Source organism: Sorex fumeus, unplaced genomic scaffold (genome assembly GCF_029834395.1).
Source record: "Sorex fumeus unplaced genomic scaffold, SorFum_2.1 ptg000098l, whole genome shotgun sequence".
NCBI classification, from domain to species: Eukaryota; Metazoa; Chordata; class Mammalia; order Eulipotyphla; family Soricidae; genus Sorex; species Sorex fumeus.
Window position 1 is genome coordinate 20,080,133 of NW_026606155.1, and position 19,938 is coordinate 20,100,070.

Below are 19,938 nucleotides of genomic sequence, written 5' to 3' on the forward strand. Positions count from 1 at the left end.
ATTTTTCCCAAGTTGAGTGTTTGGGCAATACCTGGCACTGCTCCAGGATCACTTCTGGTGGTGCTCAGGGAACAATAATGGTGTCGGGGATTAAACTGGGGTCAATCATGAGCACTGCAAAAACAAATTGGGGAGCCTCCGTACTATCACTCTGGCTCCCCAATTTATTTATTTTTGGTCATATCCTGGGGTGCGCAGGGACTATTCTGACCTTGATGACTCAGCACGAAAGGCAAAAACTCTAGCACAATGGTTTCCAAGCCACTGGTCCACAGTCCAGTGCCGGTCTGCAGATTTAGAAAGGTTGAAAACCACTGGTCTATGGCCTTGGTTCTATCTGCTGGTCCACATAGGCCCGCAGGTACAAATAGGTTGAAGAATGCTCCTCTAGTAGATCTTTATTCTTATTGACTGCCAGCATTTGGAATTCCTGCTTATCTTTAATTCCTCCATCCTCAGTAGAAGCTAATAAACCTTCCAGATAATACTGTCCTCTGACACCTAGGACCTAGGCACTGCTCATCAGATCCCAATACTCAAAAGACACTCACGCTCCCTTCTGGTTTGAGAGGAGTCATTCATGCAGTTCCGAAGGCAGTGACGGCAGTGACATGAGGGCTCTTACAAGGGCGATTTCCTGATATCTCAATCAGAAGTTATCTGGGAGGCCAGGCTGGAGCAATAGTACACGGTTAAACATCTGACCTGAGTTCGATCCCCAGGGCCCCATATGGTCTCCTGAGTCCAACCAGGTGTGACCCTGAACTCTAAGCCAGGGGTAAGCCCTAAGTGCTGGCAGTGTGCACCCCCCCCCCCGACCTCCAGCCAAGTTATCTAGTTTTCAGAGATCAAGGACTTTTATCTGGCTTAGTGGTAGAGCATATGTCTTGCATGTCTGGGTTTGATCCCCCAAATCACAAAAATTTAAAATCTCCTAAAAATCCAACATGGTACTCAAACTAATCTCTTACAACATGCAACACATAGGAGAAGATGGTTTTTTTTTTGGGGGGGGGTGGTTCTACACCTGGAACTGCTCAAGGCTTACTGCAATTCTTCCTACCTCTAGAGGAACAGGGAAGGGAGACCAAGTATGTTCTCATAGAAGTGCTCAATGATAATGAATGAAGGTAAATGCTTGACTCCAGCCTGTGTTAGAATTAGGACACTATGGAGCACGGCTGAGGCACCCATAGCGCATGGGTATTCTTCTGTCCTCAGTCTGAGTTGGACTAAGGGAGTCCATTCGCAGAGACAGAAAGAGCAGACGAGGAGGAAGACCAAGAGAGCAGGATGGAAAAGAAAGAATTCCAAAAAGGAAGTGATTATAGAGAGAGATGTCCTAAAGGTCATCTAAAGTGAGGATTCACTTCTGGCCATTACATGTCACTGGTGAACCTGGCAAGGAACGCTGTAACGGTGGCTCCAGCGCCCGCAAGGCTGTTCTAAAAAGACGGAAGCCCACACGGATGTAATTGGTCTGTGGATCTGTTGGGAGAATTAGCTCACTGGGTGATTTTAATGCACAACCCGAGTTGAAAAACCACTTCAGTGGATTGGGAATTAGCGGGCAGAAAGTGCAGGTGAGGGCAGCGCTTCCAGTGGTAGTTAAGGGGTTCAAAGAGTTGAGGAAGGGTATTTTTGTTTGAAGAGGGAACCTTTGAACATTTTTAAATGCAAAGCTGTGCGTGTCAGGAGTGAGAAGCTGTCGCTAAATTGAGCAAGGCATCTGATCAAGGGAGAGGACCTAGGGCAGAGAAGGGATTCATCTTGGGCAGGATTGAAACTTGCAGGCAGGAAAAGAAGTGAGGAGTGTGTGTGTGTGTGTGTGTGTGTGTGTGTGTGTGTGTGTGTGTGTTGAAACTTGCAGGCAGGAAGTGAGGAGAGTGTGTGTTGAAACTTGTAGGCAGGAAGTGAGAGGTGGTGTGTGTATGTGCACGCTCGCACGCATGCACATGTCCACACGCACACATACATGTGTTTGTGTTGGGGGTCCTGTTCTAATGCTGTTTTTCTGAGGAGACAAAGAAAGAGCACAGGACAAGGAGATGGGTGGGAAAGGGTTTGCATGACAAGTCTGCAACCACCACTGACAATAGGTGAGAGACTGAATAAGCTCAAGTTTGGGAGCGATTCAAACTGTCACCATAAATATGGGGCAGGTGTGCACGGTCATGGCGACCTCGCATGGCCCACTGGGAGGAATGGGATATAGAATCTATACAGGTCGAGATGGATTGATTTTAAGTCAAAGTCACCCAGGTGAGTTTTCCAACATTTTCTTTCCCTTTTCAACTGAAAATGCTTGAACAGAAGGACTGCAAAGGACAGAACTCTCTAGAGAAACAAAATACTCCATTTCATTATTTACATCCCAGGAAGTTTCTTTTTAATATTTCCCACATCTTGAGTAACACTTTTTTTTTTGCCCAGAGGTAGTTTAACTGGTTTTCAAGATAGAAAAAAAAATTATATGGTGTTTCAAATCATTATCTGGACAAGGGGTTACCATCCAAAATATACAAAGAACTCAAAAAAACCCAACAACAAAATATCTGATTAAAAAAAAATGGGCACAGGATGGAAGAGACACTTCTTCAAAGAGGACATGCAGGTGACCGACAGGCACAAGTATAAAAACATGCTGACTGGAAAAACCCTATTATCTCTTAACATGAGAAAAATGCAAATCAAAAAGTGAGAGAGTGCTTCATACCTCTGAGAATGGCGACCACTTGAAAGCTGAGAAACAAGGAAGCTAAGAGAGTGAGGGGGTCCTGCACCCCACTGGGAATGTAAACTGATTCAACCATGATGGGGAAGCAAACGGAGATTCCGTAAAAGGTTAAAGTAAAAATCTCAAACGACGCCGTTATCCCACTTCTCAGTATTTACCCCCAAATCATACAAAGACATGGATTTGAAGAGCTCAGCGCACTCCATGCTGACTGCATTACGGAACTGCCAAGTACTAGACACGACCAGGCAGGTGCCCACAGATTGACAAATGGAGCAGAGATGCAGTTCATACACACAACGGAACACCACAGGGCTCTAAGACAGAGAAACCCTGCCATCTTCCACATGGACAAACGGAGACATGGTGACACACGCTAAAGACAAACATGGCATGATTTCTTAAGTGACACACGAGAGAAACAAACAAGTTAATTAAAACAAACAAAAACCAAAAAAAAAAAAAACCCTAGGACTGGAGAGATAGTATAGAGAGTAGCACTGTAGCATCCTCCCGTTGTTCATCGATTTGCTCGAGCGGGCACCAGTAACATCTCCATTGTGAGATTTGTAGTTACTGTGTTTGGCATATTGAATATGCCACGGGGAGCATGCTTGGCTCTGCCGTGCGGGCGGGATACTCTCAGTAGCTTGCAGGGCTCTCTGAGTGGGGCAGAGGAATCAAACCAGGTCGGCCGCGTGCAAGGCCCTACCCGCTGTGCTATTGCTCCAGCCAGGTATACAGGGTAAGGTGCTGTAAACTGCACACAGCTACTCTGGGTTCTAACCCCGGAATCCCCGGTGGTACCCCAGCCCTGCTCAGAGTGACCCCGGAGCACTGCTGGGTGTTGTTCCAAAACCCAAACAAATACACTTTTGGATTTTAAGACCAATCAGTGATTACCAGGGGGGAGGGGGAAAGCAGCAGGTAGAGACACAGGCCAAAACTATGTGGTTGGACGAAACTGGATGTGCAGTGAGGAGTTTACTGGTCTAGTCACATGGTGACTTGCCTCAATTAAAAAAAAAAAAAAGACAAGGGAAGAACTTAGGAGACAGAACTACACAAACTGTTACTAAGCAAATTACTGGTTTGGAAAGACGTTTCAAAAAACTTTCTTTGATTATTTCTTACCTATCAAGTATCTTCCTGGGAAAAGTTTGTGAAAATGAAAACTACATGCATAACTTACCCGAAACAGGTTTAAAAAATTATTTAGTGAAATTCACAGATCTAGTAAACGGACATACTTACTGGAAACCAGAACAGTTTACTTAAAATAGATAAGGTAAAGGTAAAGGTAAAGGCCCTCCCGTTGATCGTCGATTTGCTCGAGCGGGCCCAGTAACGTCTCCATTGGAGACTTTGTTGTTACTGTGTCTGGCATATCGAATACTCTCGGTAGCTTGCCGGGCTCTCCGAGAGGGGCGGAGGAATCGAACTCGTGTCGGCCATGTTGGCCGCGTGTAAGGCGAACGCCCTACCGCTGTGCTATAGATAAATCAGAGTATAATATTACAGATACTAGAAATATGGAGATTTTATACCGCTGGAGCGATAGCACAGCGGGTAGGGCGCTCGCCTTACAAGCGGCCAACATGGCCGACCCGAGTTCGATTCCTCCGCCCCTCTCGGAGAGCCCGGCAAGCTACCGAGAGTATTGGATATGCCAGACACAGTAACAACAAAGTCTCCAATGGAGACGTTACTGGGCCCGCTCGAGCAAATCGACGATCAACGGGAGGGCCTTTACCTTTACCTTTTTATGCCGTAAGAGAAGCTATAAAAGAACTGACAATTATCACTGGGTGGAGAGAAACTTGGAAGGCTCAGAGATGAGGAACTAGTATTTTCTATTTTTGACTTGTTTTAGGGCTTTTAGTACTATCTTGATTTTAAACTCAATATAAACCACTTGAGGAAGGTAATTTTTAAAATTATGTTAATATTAAATTAGTATTCCACAAACTACAACAATATATGTCTAATCAAATATTGAGAAGGAAGAGAAATACTGACTTTCCCCCTTTATTTTCATAATCTCCAAGTGCAATTTACAGGCTATGCATATTCCTACTCTCAATTGTCTTAAAGATTTGTGAGAAACCCAAACATGAAAGCTTCTAACTATCTCACGGTGATTCAATAAAATTAAAGAAAAAAAATGTATGTTTATTTTGGGCCACTTCCAGTTGTACTCAGGCATCACTCCATCACTCAGGCATACTCGGGGGACGATGGTACGTGGTGTCAGGGATTGAACCCCAGGCAGTTGTATGCAAGGTAAGCGCCTTACCCACTAAACTATCTCTCCAGCTCCTGTGTGGTATTTTAACCGAGGAGGGGGAGGGGTGTGGGGGGAGGGAAAAGTGCTAGGGGCCCTGGCTCAAAGGGGTGGAATATGTGCCCTGCATGTGCAGGCCAGAGCTCAACCCCCAAGACTGCACAGTCCTCTAACTCTGCCAAATATAACATCACTGGGTTGAGAACTGGACCTTCAGGCCCACATAACCAAGCCAAATACCACCAAGAGTGGGCCCTCGGACCCCTGAACACTACCTCAGGTTAGGGTGGAAGAGAGCTAGACAACCTACGTATATGTGTATTAATCATGAGTTATATTTATTTTGCAACTTACCTCTTTCTGGAGAGAATGCCCCTCTTCGGCTTGATAAATTTCCTTCCGGTGTATCATCCAAGGCTCAACTATCGCAGTAGCTGACATACAAAGGGATCAGTCCAGAGCCGCCATCCTTTCTCTGACCTGTCTATTCCAGGAGGCAGTCAGCTCAAGGCCAGGAACCTTGCAGGCAGCTGGAGACCAGCACTTTCTCCCGTAGGCTACAGAAATCATCCAGCCTGGCCATCCTTAAAACATGCATTCTGCCCTGCCTGACGTTTCCCAGGAAAACCCCATAGAGGCCGTTTCTGACCTGCGCCTAATCATCCGAGCCTATGCGTGGCCAGCTGTGCCTCTTCTCTCAGGCAATCATGCCACTCAACACCTCTTTCAGTGGTACATGCTTGTGCCATCTTTATAACTCACACCACTCTGACCACAAAATGAGAGCATCTGGGGAAACAATGCTAGAGAACTTCACGCCTCCTGAGCCAGGTAGGGTCCTGGAAAAAGGGGATTGACTGTTGGTTGGCTTTTGTAGTAAAATTACTAAGAAAAATTCATGACAATTTTGTTGGGAAACTTTGAGAGTAAGTACCAGATTATACTGGAACATGAAATCCATAAGTCAAGACAAAGAAATACAACCTACAGCTGCTACTGGTCTTCAGGTCCTGCAAAATTACTGGAATGTAAAGCAGAGATCCTGGGTGTGACTACACAGGATCACTGAAAATTGATGTTTACATGCTCTGAAGTACTGAGATTATTAAGTACTAGCAAAGAAAACCATTAACTCAACAGGTAGTTATCACACAACTGCTACATACTCTAGAATATTTTTTTTAATCTTCCAATTTTTTTTCCATCTGGAGTCACACTTTAATGCTTCATCATTATGATGCTGGAAAAACACATAAGTCCCCATGAATCTAAGATGTCATGAAGAAATGTTGTGAAATCATGAGGGCAGTACCTTACACAAACATTATCGCTGACAATTATGAAAAAAGACTCTCACGCAGACTGAAAATTTATTGTTATATTTTAATCCGTGTTTAAAAGGTTATTCCCATCCATCTAAAACTGGTCTCCATGGCATTTCCCCCCACCATACCCTCTTCTCAATATTTCCAAGGGATCTTACAGGTACTTGAGGAATATGTATGGGAAATAAAAGACATTAACAATTTCTGCAAAGAAGCATATATAAAACATCTCTATACTTACGCAGGAAATAAAAGAGCACCTCAGAGTTCAGAGGAAGACCAGGAAGTTAAAACATTTCTCTGTGGCAAAGCCTCTGGTTCTCAGCTCTGGGCAAGCACCGGGGCCCCCAAGGGCTTGCACTCTGCATTTCTGATGATGTAGGGCTGGGGGAGAGGCCAGGAAAGCAGTGACAACTGGTGCTGGGAACCCAGTGGTTCCCCTCTTCCCTTGCCTCCCACGTCCAGGCCTCACTAATACTGTATGTGGCCATTTCACTTTCTAAATCTGGCAATTTAACTAAGTCCTTATTATGTTTATTGGCTGTGGCAGGAGAATTTCTTCTTTGGGCCCTACGGTTGCTTTGCTGGGCCAGTTAAAAACCTGATAATCCCCACTTGGGCACTAGCACTCATCAGCCTTGTTCCTCTTCTGCTTTGCTGTTCCTGGGTATTTGAGCGCTGGTCAAAGCAGCTCAGAACCACCTGTGTTTAGCAGAACCACCAGCTTCCCCTCCTTTCCCCTCCGAACTTGTCTGATGTGCAAGGAATCCCTCTGATCGCTGCCACCACCAGTAATTTCACCAATGTCCCAACTGGGCAAAAGGGTAAAGAGAATACTGACAAGTAAAAGGGGGCACTTCAAAGCACCCGCTGACGCCCACCAACTACAGCCCCTGCGTATCTAAGCCCCTGAGCAGACTGGGTCTTTGCAGCTGCCAGAGCAATTCACTCGGTTCTCCTCCAACTCCGGGAAGGCACTGCAGGCTTCCAGAACACTGAACCTGGCTTTGAATGTTGAGAATGGCGCTGCAGCTCGGTAACAAAGCCAGAATCAAGCTGAGCCTGACATCAACCGCAGATTCCAGGAGCTGGTGCCAGGAACCCCAAGGGAGCACCCTCCTGCAAGCAAGCAATGGCAGTGCCAGCTGCTGTCTCCCAACACCCAAATGTGCCCGACCCAGGTGGCTTCTGGGTGAACTCCGCTCCTTTATTTTGTGGCACCGGAGCATCCCTGACTGGGGTCTGAGAGCACATCGAGGTTTGTGAACAAGTCTATGATCCATCTGCCCCGAGCACGGGACTTGACTCAGCAAAGGGAACAGACACATCTCAGACTGAGAGGCTTTCTATCAGCTGGTGCTTCTGTCGCCAAAACAGTCTTGCTTACAGCCTGTTTCAAAAGGCCCAGCAAAACGTCACACACGATTTTTCAACTGCATTTGATTTCTGAAGTATTTAGGCTAAGAGTGGCCTATTTGTCGAGCACTCTCTACTCTACAATATCAAGATTACATTCTGCCCCTCCCAGTTTTGGCACCACATAGATAGCTACCAATTTTCTCTTCTGAGTAGTTCTTACCAAAAAGCAACATAGGAATTTGAGGCAAAGGAAGATGTTTCCTTAAAAATAACTGCACCTGAAAAAAAAAATCTCAAATTCCCTTAAACTTGTATGCAAAACTCTTTCATGAATGATGATCATGCAAGTAGATATATCTTGACTTTTGCCCACTCTGGACAACACACAGGATTACATTTCAGACAAGACTGTGTAGTCAATTGGGACAAATTAGAACCCCCAAGTAACTCGGTTTCAGTTACTTCTTTTGAGCAGATCAAGAATATGTGCGCTCCCGGGTTATCTTTTAAGGAAGACATGCCAGCAAACTTTTTCTGAAAGGTCATGAAACCGAATTTTCCAGTTGCGTGTTTTTGTTGAAAGGTTAACAGACTCTTAATATATGAACATGATACGTTCTGACACATAAAAAAAGGAAATTAAAAGTTTAAGATTCAAAATACACTTGATTCTAAAGCTATTCCTCTGGAATTGATCCATACAGAAAACAAGCAGGATAAATTGGTTAATAAATCTGTACACATGTTCAAACAGCAGCTTAAAATGAGGTGCACGATTTACAACCATGGATTGGAAAGTATTTGTGTGCTTAATGGCTCTCCGCTTAGGCAATTAATTTTCTTCCCCACTTATTACAGTTAGGTGTGGCGTATTGGGGTGATCGCTATGAAAGTACTCGGAAGTACATAGCTCCCCGAGAGATGATGAGACATTCACGGCACACTGCGACAGATATACGGGTTTCAGATTCACTCAGGTCTAGCGATGAGAACACGGTCAGAACCCAGGGCAGAGCGAGTCAGAAAGTCTGGGGTGTTGGGAGCCTTGATTAGGAGACTAGGAGCGAGTCACGAAGCGTGGTGGCTACCCGGCCTCTATGGCGGCGGCAGTCACCCCTCTTGACACAGAGACAGTAAAATGTAAATAGGGCTGTAATATACACATGTGTTGTGGTCACAGGCAGAGAGAACTATGAAGCAACACATCACGGAGGAAAGATGCTCCCTGAACCACGAAGGCTGTAAAGCCTTTTACAGCCACGAAGCGGATGCCAAGGGAACCACAGCACGTCTGTGTGCTGCTTCTCCCGGAAGTCCAACAAATCACGCTGGGAATGTACACCCCGGGATACGGCGGGAACCTGGGGGGAGGGCTGCTGGGAGAAGAGGCGTTCCCCTCAACGCCGGAACGGCACGCGGGCAGGACCACGGGCATGGGAGAACCGGGGGTGCTCCTGGGGTTGCTGGGTGGGCCTAGGTAGCCCTCATCCCATACTCTGCCCCCGCTACAGTGTTCCTTGCAAGGGGCAACTGGCACACTCTGCCTTGTCAAAGGGTGTTGACTTAGCGCCACACCCTGGAGGCCCCACAGCACAAGACACTCACTGGTGACGAAGACAGGGGAGAGCAGCCCTCCAGGACACACTGTGTGAGCAAAAGGAAAGGTGGCACTTGGGGGAGGGGGGGGGTGAGCCCAGCATCCCTGCTCAGCACACAAACCGCCCAGGCACAGAGCTGGGTGCTCCCTGAGCAGAGATCCCCAAGCTGACTTGGTCTGGTGCCCCCCTTGGAACTCCTTGAAGTGAACGAACAAAAGCCCCCCCCCCCCATTATACTGGAGGTACTTCCAGCCTCCCTGGATTGTTCTAGCATCCCAAGGGGGGAGCGGCAAGGCCCACCTGGGCAAACCTGGCCTAGGGGGGGCACCAGAAAAGTGAACACTTACAGAAGATCTTCTGCATGTTCCAGCAAAAAGCCGTGGACACGCACAAAAGGAGTCAGCCAGGTCTGAGCACCAGACCCCTGACACCACTGGCCTGTTCCCCAGCTCGGGGAATTCACTCATTCCTCACTTTGATAAAGCAGCATCCAGCTTCTGGCCTGGTTGTCTATATAACACGCCCCGCAGTGAAGCCATCATCAACACACCAAGTATAAAGGCATGTCAAAAAAGACATTTTTTTTCCCCATCCCAAAGTATGGCTCCAAGGGGCCATTATTATACTCGAGCATGAATTTCTGTGGCAGGTTACTGACCTATAATACTAACATATACGCGCCCTTAAGGACGGAAAGGTTTACACTGTAGCAAAAAGTGGGAAGACAAAGTCCACTCCTTTCAGTGTGCAGTATACACAGGCCCCTGGGTTGTGACACAGGTCTGCATGAGGGGCGGCACGGGGCTCTTCCAGAACGGTGGCTGCAGAGAGGAAGCAAGGTCTGATGCAGATGCCCACAGGCGGGGGAGGCCCGGGGCCAGTGCTGCTGGTGTCTCTTCCCCATCGGGGAATGGGGGCTCTGTCTTTATTGGCACTGTGGGGAGTCGAGAGCTGGCGCCCAGGCAAGCCTCCCGCAAACACAATTCCACACGGGTCTGATTTGAATTCTAAGTGGGTTTGAAACAGCAATGCAAACTGGGACTTCCTCAACATGATAAAAACAAGCCCTAAAAGGCTCGCAAAAAGCCGTTAGGGGTTTTTCTTCAGCACAAAGACGTCAGACCACCAAAACGGCAGAGGGCGGCCTTAGAAAGAAGACTGCCACCCTGCCCCGCACTGCACTGGGTTTCTGTGTTTGTCTTGAAAAGACCCGATGTCTGCAACAGGGTTTTCGAGAACACCAGAGACTGCTGCTCGGCTGAGAGGAGAGTCCAGGTGGGGAAGGTCTGTCTGGAGACGCTGGGACCCTGAGCCCGCCGCCCGGTGCTCTAGCTGCAACCCGGGCTCTTCTCCTGGGGCATCTTGAAGAACGTGGCTGCAGGGCCGTGGGCGCCTTTTTCTGCTGCCGAGGTCCTGCCCAGCCACTCGGAGCTGGGAGATTTCTGGGTCTGCGGTGCTGGTGCAGCTGGTTCCACGGCGGCATCCACGTGGACTGCTCCCATCACGGAAGGAAGAGAAATATCCAGAAGAGACAAATTAGTATGAGACACACCCCAAAGCAAGTCTTCTTCGTCCTGTACTTCTGTTGTGCCCTATCAGCACCAGCAGTCACACAGGGTTTTTCTGTTTGTTTGGCGGCCACACTGGTAGCGCCCAGAGGTCATTTCCGGCAGAGTGCGAAGCACATATACCAACCACTGAGCTGCATTCCTGTCCTGTTCCCCCCTCACCCCAACACCACCCCCTTTCATTCTTTATAGGAACATAAAGGCAGGAATTAAATCAGAAAAACACTTCTCTGCCTTGGATATGGCCCAAATGAATCAATTCAGTAATATAAATGTAATAATCACTAAATACTGATGGCAAGGGACCACACTGCACAAACCAGGGGTGTGAAAAATCTGGTCAGTGGCCTATGTAAGGCCCGCTGCAATAACGTGGTCTGGCTCTGGTTCATGATGGAACATTCACTTCCTGTCTGCTGCTTCTTGCCTGCTCAGCAGCCTGCCTGCCTGTATTCTACAGCCCACAAGTGATGTCACAGATATCCAAATAGCCCTTGGAAGGAAAAGGGTGCAGACAGTACTGACTCAATCTTTTTTTTCCTTAACTGTCGAAGTTGATAGGGTCACTCCCACTTTCCAGAGAAGAGAACAGAGGCATTGAGAGGGTAGGTGTATCATTCAGGCAAGAAGGCCCAAACTCGAATATTAACCCAGGCTCTCGGCCTTTATACCATGTGGCTCCCTTACCTCTAGTCTGGTAGTGTCCTAACAGACATAATTAGGAAATGGGGCGGGGGGGGAGGGGAGGGAAGAGCACATAAGACAATGTGTCCAACACTGTTCTGAATGCGACACGTAATTACCCTACTGGGCCCCATTTGCCAAATAGCAGGAGTGTGCCCTAGTGATGACCACCAAACTTTGTCCTCACATTCCCAAATGCCTTTGAGCAAAGCAGCACAAACCATCCTGACACCCATCAGTTGAGAGTGAAACCACCCTAAAATATGACAAAATTCTAGAAAATTCTGAGCTACTACTTCTGGGCCCTTGTAACTCGTGCTGCTGTAACTGTGGGCTTACTGTCGAAACCCTTGCTTTCCGTTCTTTTAGCTCTATACCAAGTAGCAGGACTGCCTGACCACCCGAGGGTCTTAGGTAAGGGTTTTGAAAAACTGCCAAAGAGTTTTCCACAGCAGTCACTGTTGCTTACACCGTGCCTCCAGTAATACACAGGCCTCCAATTTCTTCCATCCTTTGCGACACTTGCTGCTCCCTATTTTCTGGAGTCGTCCTAACGAGCGTGAGGTAGGGGCCAGAGAGACAGCACGGGGGTCCAGGCTCTTGCCTTGCAGGCATCTAGTCCAGGTTTCATCCTGACACTGCAGATGGTGCCGCAAACACCACCAGGGTCCTGAGCACAGAGCCAGAAACAGTCCCCGAGCGCTGCTTGGGTGTGGTCCAAAAATAAATGAACAAGAAAACCCCGAACAAACAAAATCTAAAGAATCTACCCTCTGACTTATTATAGTAGATGCTGAAGTGACCGCAGAGAGGAAAGCAGACAGACACTCCCTGTCGCCACAGCACTGCTCTGACCACACTGCCCAGTTGTTTTAGAACCCGAAGGCACCCACAATTGGGTCAGAAGCTGTGTCCCCCTTCCACTGAGTCTCTAAGGACACATTCTCTATCCCAGAGAGAGGATGATAGATGAGAAAAGCTTTTAGGAATGGCCAAAGACAGGGGCTGCAGACAAAGTCCTGTAGCGGAGGGCACGTGTCTACTTTGCAGAAGGAACGGGACGCTATATGTCAAGATTCTGATGAAGAAACTCACGTCAAGGAAGGGAGTTTCCTGGGCACTCCTTGCTGATGCCAGGCCCCCTGTTTTAGCAGGCCCCCTTCCTCATGCCAGTTCTGGGGAAAATGCCCTATTTTCCCAGCAACAGAGGCAGAGATGTGCAGGCCCGGTGTGCTGGACTCCAAAACAGGGCTCGCACCATTCACTGAGACCCAGGGGTGGCTCAGGCAGGCCCGCCAGACAGCTGCATGTTAGCAAGGCGCGCGGGGTGGCGAGGAAAGCAGTGGGGATGAAGAGCAGCATGTAAAGGTGCTCGCCTTACAAAAAGTACGCACCTAACTACCCTACATACGGGTTGTATTTCTGGACCTTTGTGAATATTAATAGCCCCCCCCCCCAAAAAAAAAATGAGGGAAATAAGCTCTTCCTTCCAGCTCCTCACCAACCCAGTCCTGGTAATATCTTTAAATTCAGTCCATTTCAACTCAAAACTTCCCACCTGCGGGGGAGGGGCGGAGGGGAAAGATTTGTGGCTGCGTGTTTAGGAAAGAAGCTGAATTCATCACAGTGACAGGGGAGAGTGTTGGCAGCGATCGGGGCTATTTATTCTTTTAGGAAAATCCTATAAAGAATGACACAAGGAAGCCTCTATCTGCAGTCCTGTTCATCACCCGGGCGAGGGTCCGATAACAGATGTATGCAGCAGCGTGATTTAGTGCCAGGAGCTGGCCCCTGATGTGTATTAATATAGCGGCAAAGCGGAACGCACCTCTCTTCATCACTCATTTCTAGAAAAGAGGTGGAATCCGAGATGGCCCGATGTTAGGCAGAGCAAGCCCATTTGTTCTGCTGACTGATGGCGCAGGCTCGGGCTATGTCCTTCACCTCCACGGGGCACTCAGGTTGTGAGCAGGAAGAAAAAAAAAAAAAGGGAAAGGAAAGGCTCAGTGGAGCCGAGCTTAGTCAACAAGTGAGAGGAGGAGCTGGGCCAGCCGCGGGCATGCACAGTCACCGCCCAAGTGAATGCCGCCTAGGACACGTCCTGCTTTGAGTAGCGGGCGCAGACCCAGCTTAGCGGGGCTTCACTTTTGGAGACTAAGAAGCACTACATGGAAGTTAGATATTAAGGAGAAAAACCAGAAAGGAACAAAATGACAAATGAGGTGCGCGTTTTAATGCTTCTAACATAGGACGGGTGAGGGGCTGGGTTCTGATGTAGGGCAGAGTTTGGACCCAGTCTTACTGGCTCTAGTAAGACGAACACCTGCCGTATTAAAGAGGGCAGCTCAGAGTCACAGGGAAACAGGCCTGGTTTGGGTTCTGCAACTAATCCACCAAGTGACCTTGGGGAACCGACTTAGCCACTCTAAGCCTCAATTTTCTCATGTGTCAACTGAGGTTTAAAAACAACATCTATAGCAGAAAGTTGTTGTGAAACTAAATGACTACACACAAAATGTTTCAGTTCCTGCCCGGGCCATGTGGACTTGGCTTGCAAAGAGAAAGTGCCACAGTCATGAAGCTTGTCTGGCACCCACACTAGCAAGCAGAACTCTCCGAGAGAGGCGGAAACTTACAACGTCAAGGGAGGGGAAGTTTGCTTGCCAGACACACTGTAGTCAGCTCACCAGCTGATCATTTCAATATGTATTATTTTGGCGCGGGAATAAAATCCTCAATGATACACTCAATTCCCTCACGGTGAATTTTCCATCACCAACAGAATACCCTAGCTTCTGATCCCTGGCAATGCTCCACACATACTGTCATGTAGACTACAAACATGACCCGCGGCACTGCAATGACAACCGCAACAAGAAAGAAAAGGGAAGGGGAAGAGGAGTGGTCCTCAAATGTTCAAAAGCAATACCATGTCTACAAACACACAACCAGGTCTGGGGGAGGAAAAGCCAACATCCAGCAATATTCAAGGCTTACTCCTAGCTCTGCACTCAAGAATCACTCAGGGGACCCTACGAGATGCCGGGGACAAAACCCGGGTTGACTGTGTGCAAGGCAAGTGCCCTCCCTGCTGTACTATCAGCCTCCACACAATCATTTTCTTGTTTGTTTCTGGGCTGCACTTGGTGTTGCTCAGGGGCGACTCCTGGTATATTGCTTGAGGGGGTGGGGAGGCTCTCCTAGAAATGCTCAGAGGACCCGGCAGGGGATGAAACCGGCCCTCCTGTGTGCAAAACCGGTGCTCCTACCCACTGAGCTATCTCTCCAAACTTTTTATGCAGAGTAGTTCACCCTGAATTGATTAAAATAACAGGGTTTACCCATGGTTACAAATGATATTCAACTATCTTCCCTTAACTCCAAAGAAAATTTATCTATAGACAACTTGCTGATCAAAATGTGCACCTCTCCCTCCTCCTCTTTTCTTTAAGGATAACATACGCAAGTTGCATAAATGATCATAAATTGTACTGATCCTTGATCTTCCGTATTTGCCCCAGTAATCACTATGAGCTCCTGAGATGGAGAGTTTCCAAGTCCTCAGGAGGCACTTCATAACCCAGCCTGGTCACTAGCCCCTCACTCAAAGAGTTTGATTTCTATAGCTACTTTTACCCAGAAAATGAAAAGGCTTTGAGTTGAATTTTTTTTAATTAGAATTTATAAGCCATGATTGGTAAATACACAAGCAGTGAGAATTAAACAAAAAAAAAGCGAGAAAGTAATGGACTGTACACCAAACACGCAAGTAAATAATTCCATATGGCTCCCTGGTTTCTGGCTAAACTGTCACCTTAATTGGATTCACAAGAGTCTGATTTCCTGTTGGTGCTAGAACAAAAGGTCAGATGACCTAAGATTGTGAAAAATAGAATACAGGATTCAAACCCAAGGAAGTCATGTGACACTGGAAAGGCTAAGAAGTTTCAAGCAAGGGAGGAGTAGGTTGGGATTTCCTGGACAAAGTACTTCTGACCTTCAGTTTTACCGTGGTTAATGGAATAATATAACCTTACGGAAAGGCTAGATTATTTCTAAAAGGGCATCGAAAAACACACAACCAGTGCCTGACACAGGAGGTGTTTAGTAAGTGGTAGCCACACATATTTACCTGCACTTGCGCTAGACAGAGAGGCTGTGGCCACAGGCTTCCGCTTCCTCTTGATGTCACGTGAACACGGGGGCCCCAAGTGTAGGTTTGCTTGTCTGCAGAATTGTGAAAGAAAAACGCTGCTTTAACTTTGCAATTTTTAACTTCTTACCTGATTTCACAATAACAGACATTCGAGATTAATTTAAATTAATGCGATTCATTACATGCTGATTTTTGTACCATCGTTTTTAATATAAACTGTATCTGCAGTTGTTCTAAACTAACTAATGAAATATCTATTCCCAGGTGGTAATATATGGAAAAATTTAATGCTGCATAAACACAGTACTTGCATAGAACTGTAATAGAAAATTTAACCCTTTTATGACTATAAATATGGATTTTTACATTTGGATCACAAGTTAGACAAGGCTGGTTTCTATGGTATTTAAAACTATGATGTGCTACTATGTTCCCTTATCTGAATATTCAGCTTATGTTCAAAAAAATAGTGAGAGCTTCAATGCTCTGAAAGTAACAGAATCTCTAAAAGGCAATGAACTTACTACTGAAATAACTATGGGTGTGTTGTTTCAGCTCCCACTTCCCTGTTCCTCTCAAAGAAGACAACGTCCAATCCTGAATCAAAGATCAAGTGAAGTCTTTATATAAAACTTTCGTGTTCTTTCAAGACCTCCTACCATAAATAATTATTTGACTGGTATATATGTATCTTGTTGTTCTAAAGATGCTTAATACTTTTGAGAAGTCGTATTTATATATCTTATATGTATCACTGTATCTCTGTCACTGCCATCCCGTTGTTCATCGATTTACTCGAGTAGGCACCAGTAACGACTCCATTCGTCCCAGCCCGGAGATTTTAGCAGCCTCTCCTTACTCTACTTATTTTCCCAATGCTGCCATATTGGAGGCTCTTTCAGGGTCAGGGGAATGACACCTGTTATTGTTACTGTTTTTGGCATATCAAATATACCACAGAGAGCTTACCAGGCCCTCCAGTGCAGGCAGGAAACTCTCAGTAGCTTATTATATATATATTTCCTTCTATGATGATGTGTTGCACAGCCATATATATATATACACATATATGTATATATTTATACACACATATTTCCCAATGATCTGCCAATCATAGCATAAAGCACATGGCTGATCCTCACTGAACACTTGTTGACTAGAGTTCAGATGAATAAACAAAAATTCCAGAAACCAAGGAGAAAACTGTCTACTTCAAAATGGTTAAAATATTAAAGTTTTATGTAAGATATATTTTACCACAACTTTAAAAAACAGCCAGAGTACAATATCAGTTAAGAAGGAACCTACTACCTGAATGTTGGGGAAAATTCCAAATTACAATGTTGGGTCTTTTGTTGTAATGAATGTGATCAATGGAGAGAGAGAGAGAGAGAGAGAGAAAAGTGAAAATCTGCCACACAGGTAGAGGGTGGGTGGGAGGGGGGGTATACTGGGGTTCTTGGTGGTAGAAAATGTGCACTGGTGAAGGGACGGGTGTTTGATCATTGTATGACCGACCGAGATTTGAACTGAAAGGCTTTGTGACTGTTCTCACGATGATTCAATAAATAAAAATTAAAAAAAAAAAAAGAAGGAACCTACTAGAACTGAACCAAATAAACTTCTATTTAGGAGCCCTAGCTGAAGACCAAGTTCCATGGTTTAAGTCTTAACACTGGAATCTCAGACAAATTTCCAAGAACTTAACTATCAACAAGGCACCAAGACAACTGTTGAACAGACAAACTTTCCTATTTGAATCTGGCAACTTTCCACTTAAACAAGCATGCATGCATATATGCTTTCTTCTAAGTAGCAAAAACTTTAAGAGTCAACTTAATCTATAACAAAGGTAAGAAATTGACTAAGACCTTGGGAACTGGTTTTAAAGTACAAAAAAATACAATAGGGTAGAGATGTTCCAAATAGTGGCCCTGGTTTGGAAAATGCTCTCCATATGTACTTTCTACTGTTTATTCTCCTCTAAATGAAAGCATTAATTTTAAGTGTGCTGTGAGTCATTAATTCCCAAGCCCTAAATATAAATACACATGTGTAAAATAGAGAAAACCATTCATTTTTCATACATTGTGAATGCCGCGGAAATATGTCTACACCAACACACTGACTTAATAATCAGAAAACAGATGACAGAGTGTTGAAGGCAAACAGACTTTCCTTCAGTCTGATCAGTGTTTGCCCAAGTGGGTGATAACGAGGGATGCTCTCTGTTTGTTAAGGAACACAGATATCCACCACGGACAGTAGGGAACTTTTTTTTCTGAAAAGGAAGTGGTAGGCTGAGTAAGTCTGGGAAGCTCTGGTGTAAATAGTGTCATTCCAAGGCAAAGACACAGGGAAAAAAATTTGGTTCTCATCAAAACAGAGACTTATAGAGAAGAAAGCCTTGTACTGTCTACAAACCAACGACTTGAGGACACCAACTCAAACTGTCCCAAGCCCTTGACTTCAACCCAAGTTCACTGCTTCAGTTCAATCTTTTTTTTTTCCTAAACAAAACGGGAAGCCATTATATTCCTAATCTTCTTCCCCTGCAACTTGGTCATCTCCAAAACGCTTTCAATGTACTGTTAATACCATTTCCCCAGACCAGACAAGCCATAAGCAGAGGGGCTCCCCTGAGCTGGGGCGTGGGGACAGGAGGGACAGGGGCAGAGAAGGCATGAAGAGGTCGGGAGGGTCTGCTCTCGGTCTGGATTGGGCACCTGGGGACACTCCAAGGAAACTAACTGGGAAACGCTGCCTTACATACGTCTCTGTATGCACAGCATCCTTGAGTAAAAAGCTCAGCTGAAAAACTGCTTCAAGGTCAATGTCTATAAAATGCTCCTAGAAGGCAGATGCGAAATGAAAATGCGTAAGAAAGTACTCAAAAGGATTTGAAGATATTAATTCCCAGCGTGTCGCTTGGGCCAAACAAAAGAAATACTGCCTTTTATTTAGACCCTATCCCTCCTCTTCCGGCTGGCACGTGGGCTGTGTCGGTGAGATGGGTCAGGACACACAGCAGCACCACTTTATGGGCCAAGTCAGTGGCCCTAATGGCACATTTTCAAGAAATGACGCATTTTAGAGTAATAAGATGAAACCACTTCTCTACAGAGAGAGCACTGCAGGGCTAAGGTGCTGCCGTGGCCCCGGAGGCCCAGGGTACCAGGAGGCCTGAGTCAGCCCCGCACCCTCACTCTGAAGGGCCTGCAGGGAGAGACACCTGGGCTCTCTGAATGCCACTTGGGCCCCGCCCTAAGCCCAGTCCACATGGGATGAAGCCACTCAGGCACCAAAATGTTAAAATCTGTAACCATCTTACCTGAAGACACTTCAGCAAAGTAAACTCTCAGTAAACTCTCCTGCAGTGATTACCTCAAGGTGCCACATGCCACGGCATCCTGAGTGGGCTGCGGAGGCGGCAGACTCAGGCGGCCTTTGAGTGTCCTCTCCGGCCAGGATCCTTGGGGCCCACTGTCCCTGCTCGGTGATTGCTAAGGCTCTCGGGGTTCATTGTCCCTGTCCCCAAGGACTGCGAAGGCCCAGCCCGTTACTTTCCCTCTGGAATGAAAGGTTTACCTTCTCCCATCCTGTTCCCATGCTTTAGTGTGACCTTCAACATACTAGGTCCTTCATTATTTGTTTTGTGGGTTTTTCATTTGGTTTTTGAGGCATACTTGGTGGTGGTTGGGGCTAGGGAGTGCTCAGGAGTGACCCCTGGCTGAGCTGGGGCGGAACTAGCATGCAGGGCAAGCGCTTAACCCTTTACCATGGCTCAAGCCCCAGATTTTCTACTTCTCTGGTTATCTGCTAGAATAAAACCCGCAGGCTTTCCAATGAAACCAGGTAATGATCTACCAACAGTCTCAATTTATTGTCAATTTAATATTGTCTTTAAAAACTTTCCCTTTCTCTTCAACAGGTTTCTTTGCTGCTTCTGTTGCTCACTGAACATTTTCTGAGCATGCACCCTACGCCAGCCCTGTACAGGAAACTGGGCTTAGGATCTCGGGCCTGGTAGTCTAACCCTATTTCCAGCTCACAACATTTCTGGTTACAGACTCTGGATAGCAGAAACCGTGGCAGGGAGAAAGTGAAGTCACACTCTCTCCCAAGACAGCTTTCATGCTCCTTCCTTCTTAAACCATTTCCCCTAAAAAGTCAGTTCCAGGCCGGAGAGCTAGCTCACAGGCAAGACACAGACTATCAGACCTTGAT

The 19,938-nt window shown here is 46.4% G+C and overlaps 1 protein-coding gene across 2 annotated transcripts in view; it reads right to left on the reverse strand.

Moving 5' to 3' along the window:
- Positions 1–10,626: 10,626 nt before the first annotated feature.
- Positions 10,627–19,938, reverse strand: part of GPATCH2L (G-patch domain containing 2 like) — a 51,578-nt gene continuing 42,266 nt past the window's right edge. For both annotated transcript variants that reach the window (XM_056133625.1, XM_056133626.1), the window contains exons 9-10: positions 15,688–15,782; positions 10,627–10,795 (exon numbers count right to left, since the gene is read on the reverse strand). In XM_056133625.1, the coding sequence (XP_055989600.1) occupies positions 10,632–10,795; positions 15,688–15,782 (259 nt within the window). In that variant the 3' untranslated portion in view covers positions 10,627–10,631. The remainder of the gene's footprint in view (positions 10,796–15,687; positions 15,783–19,938) is intronic.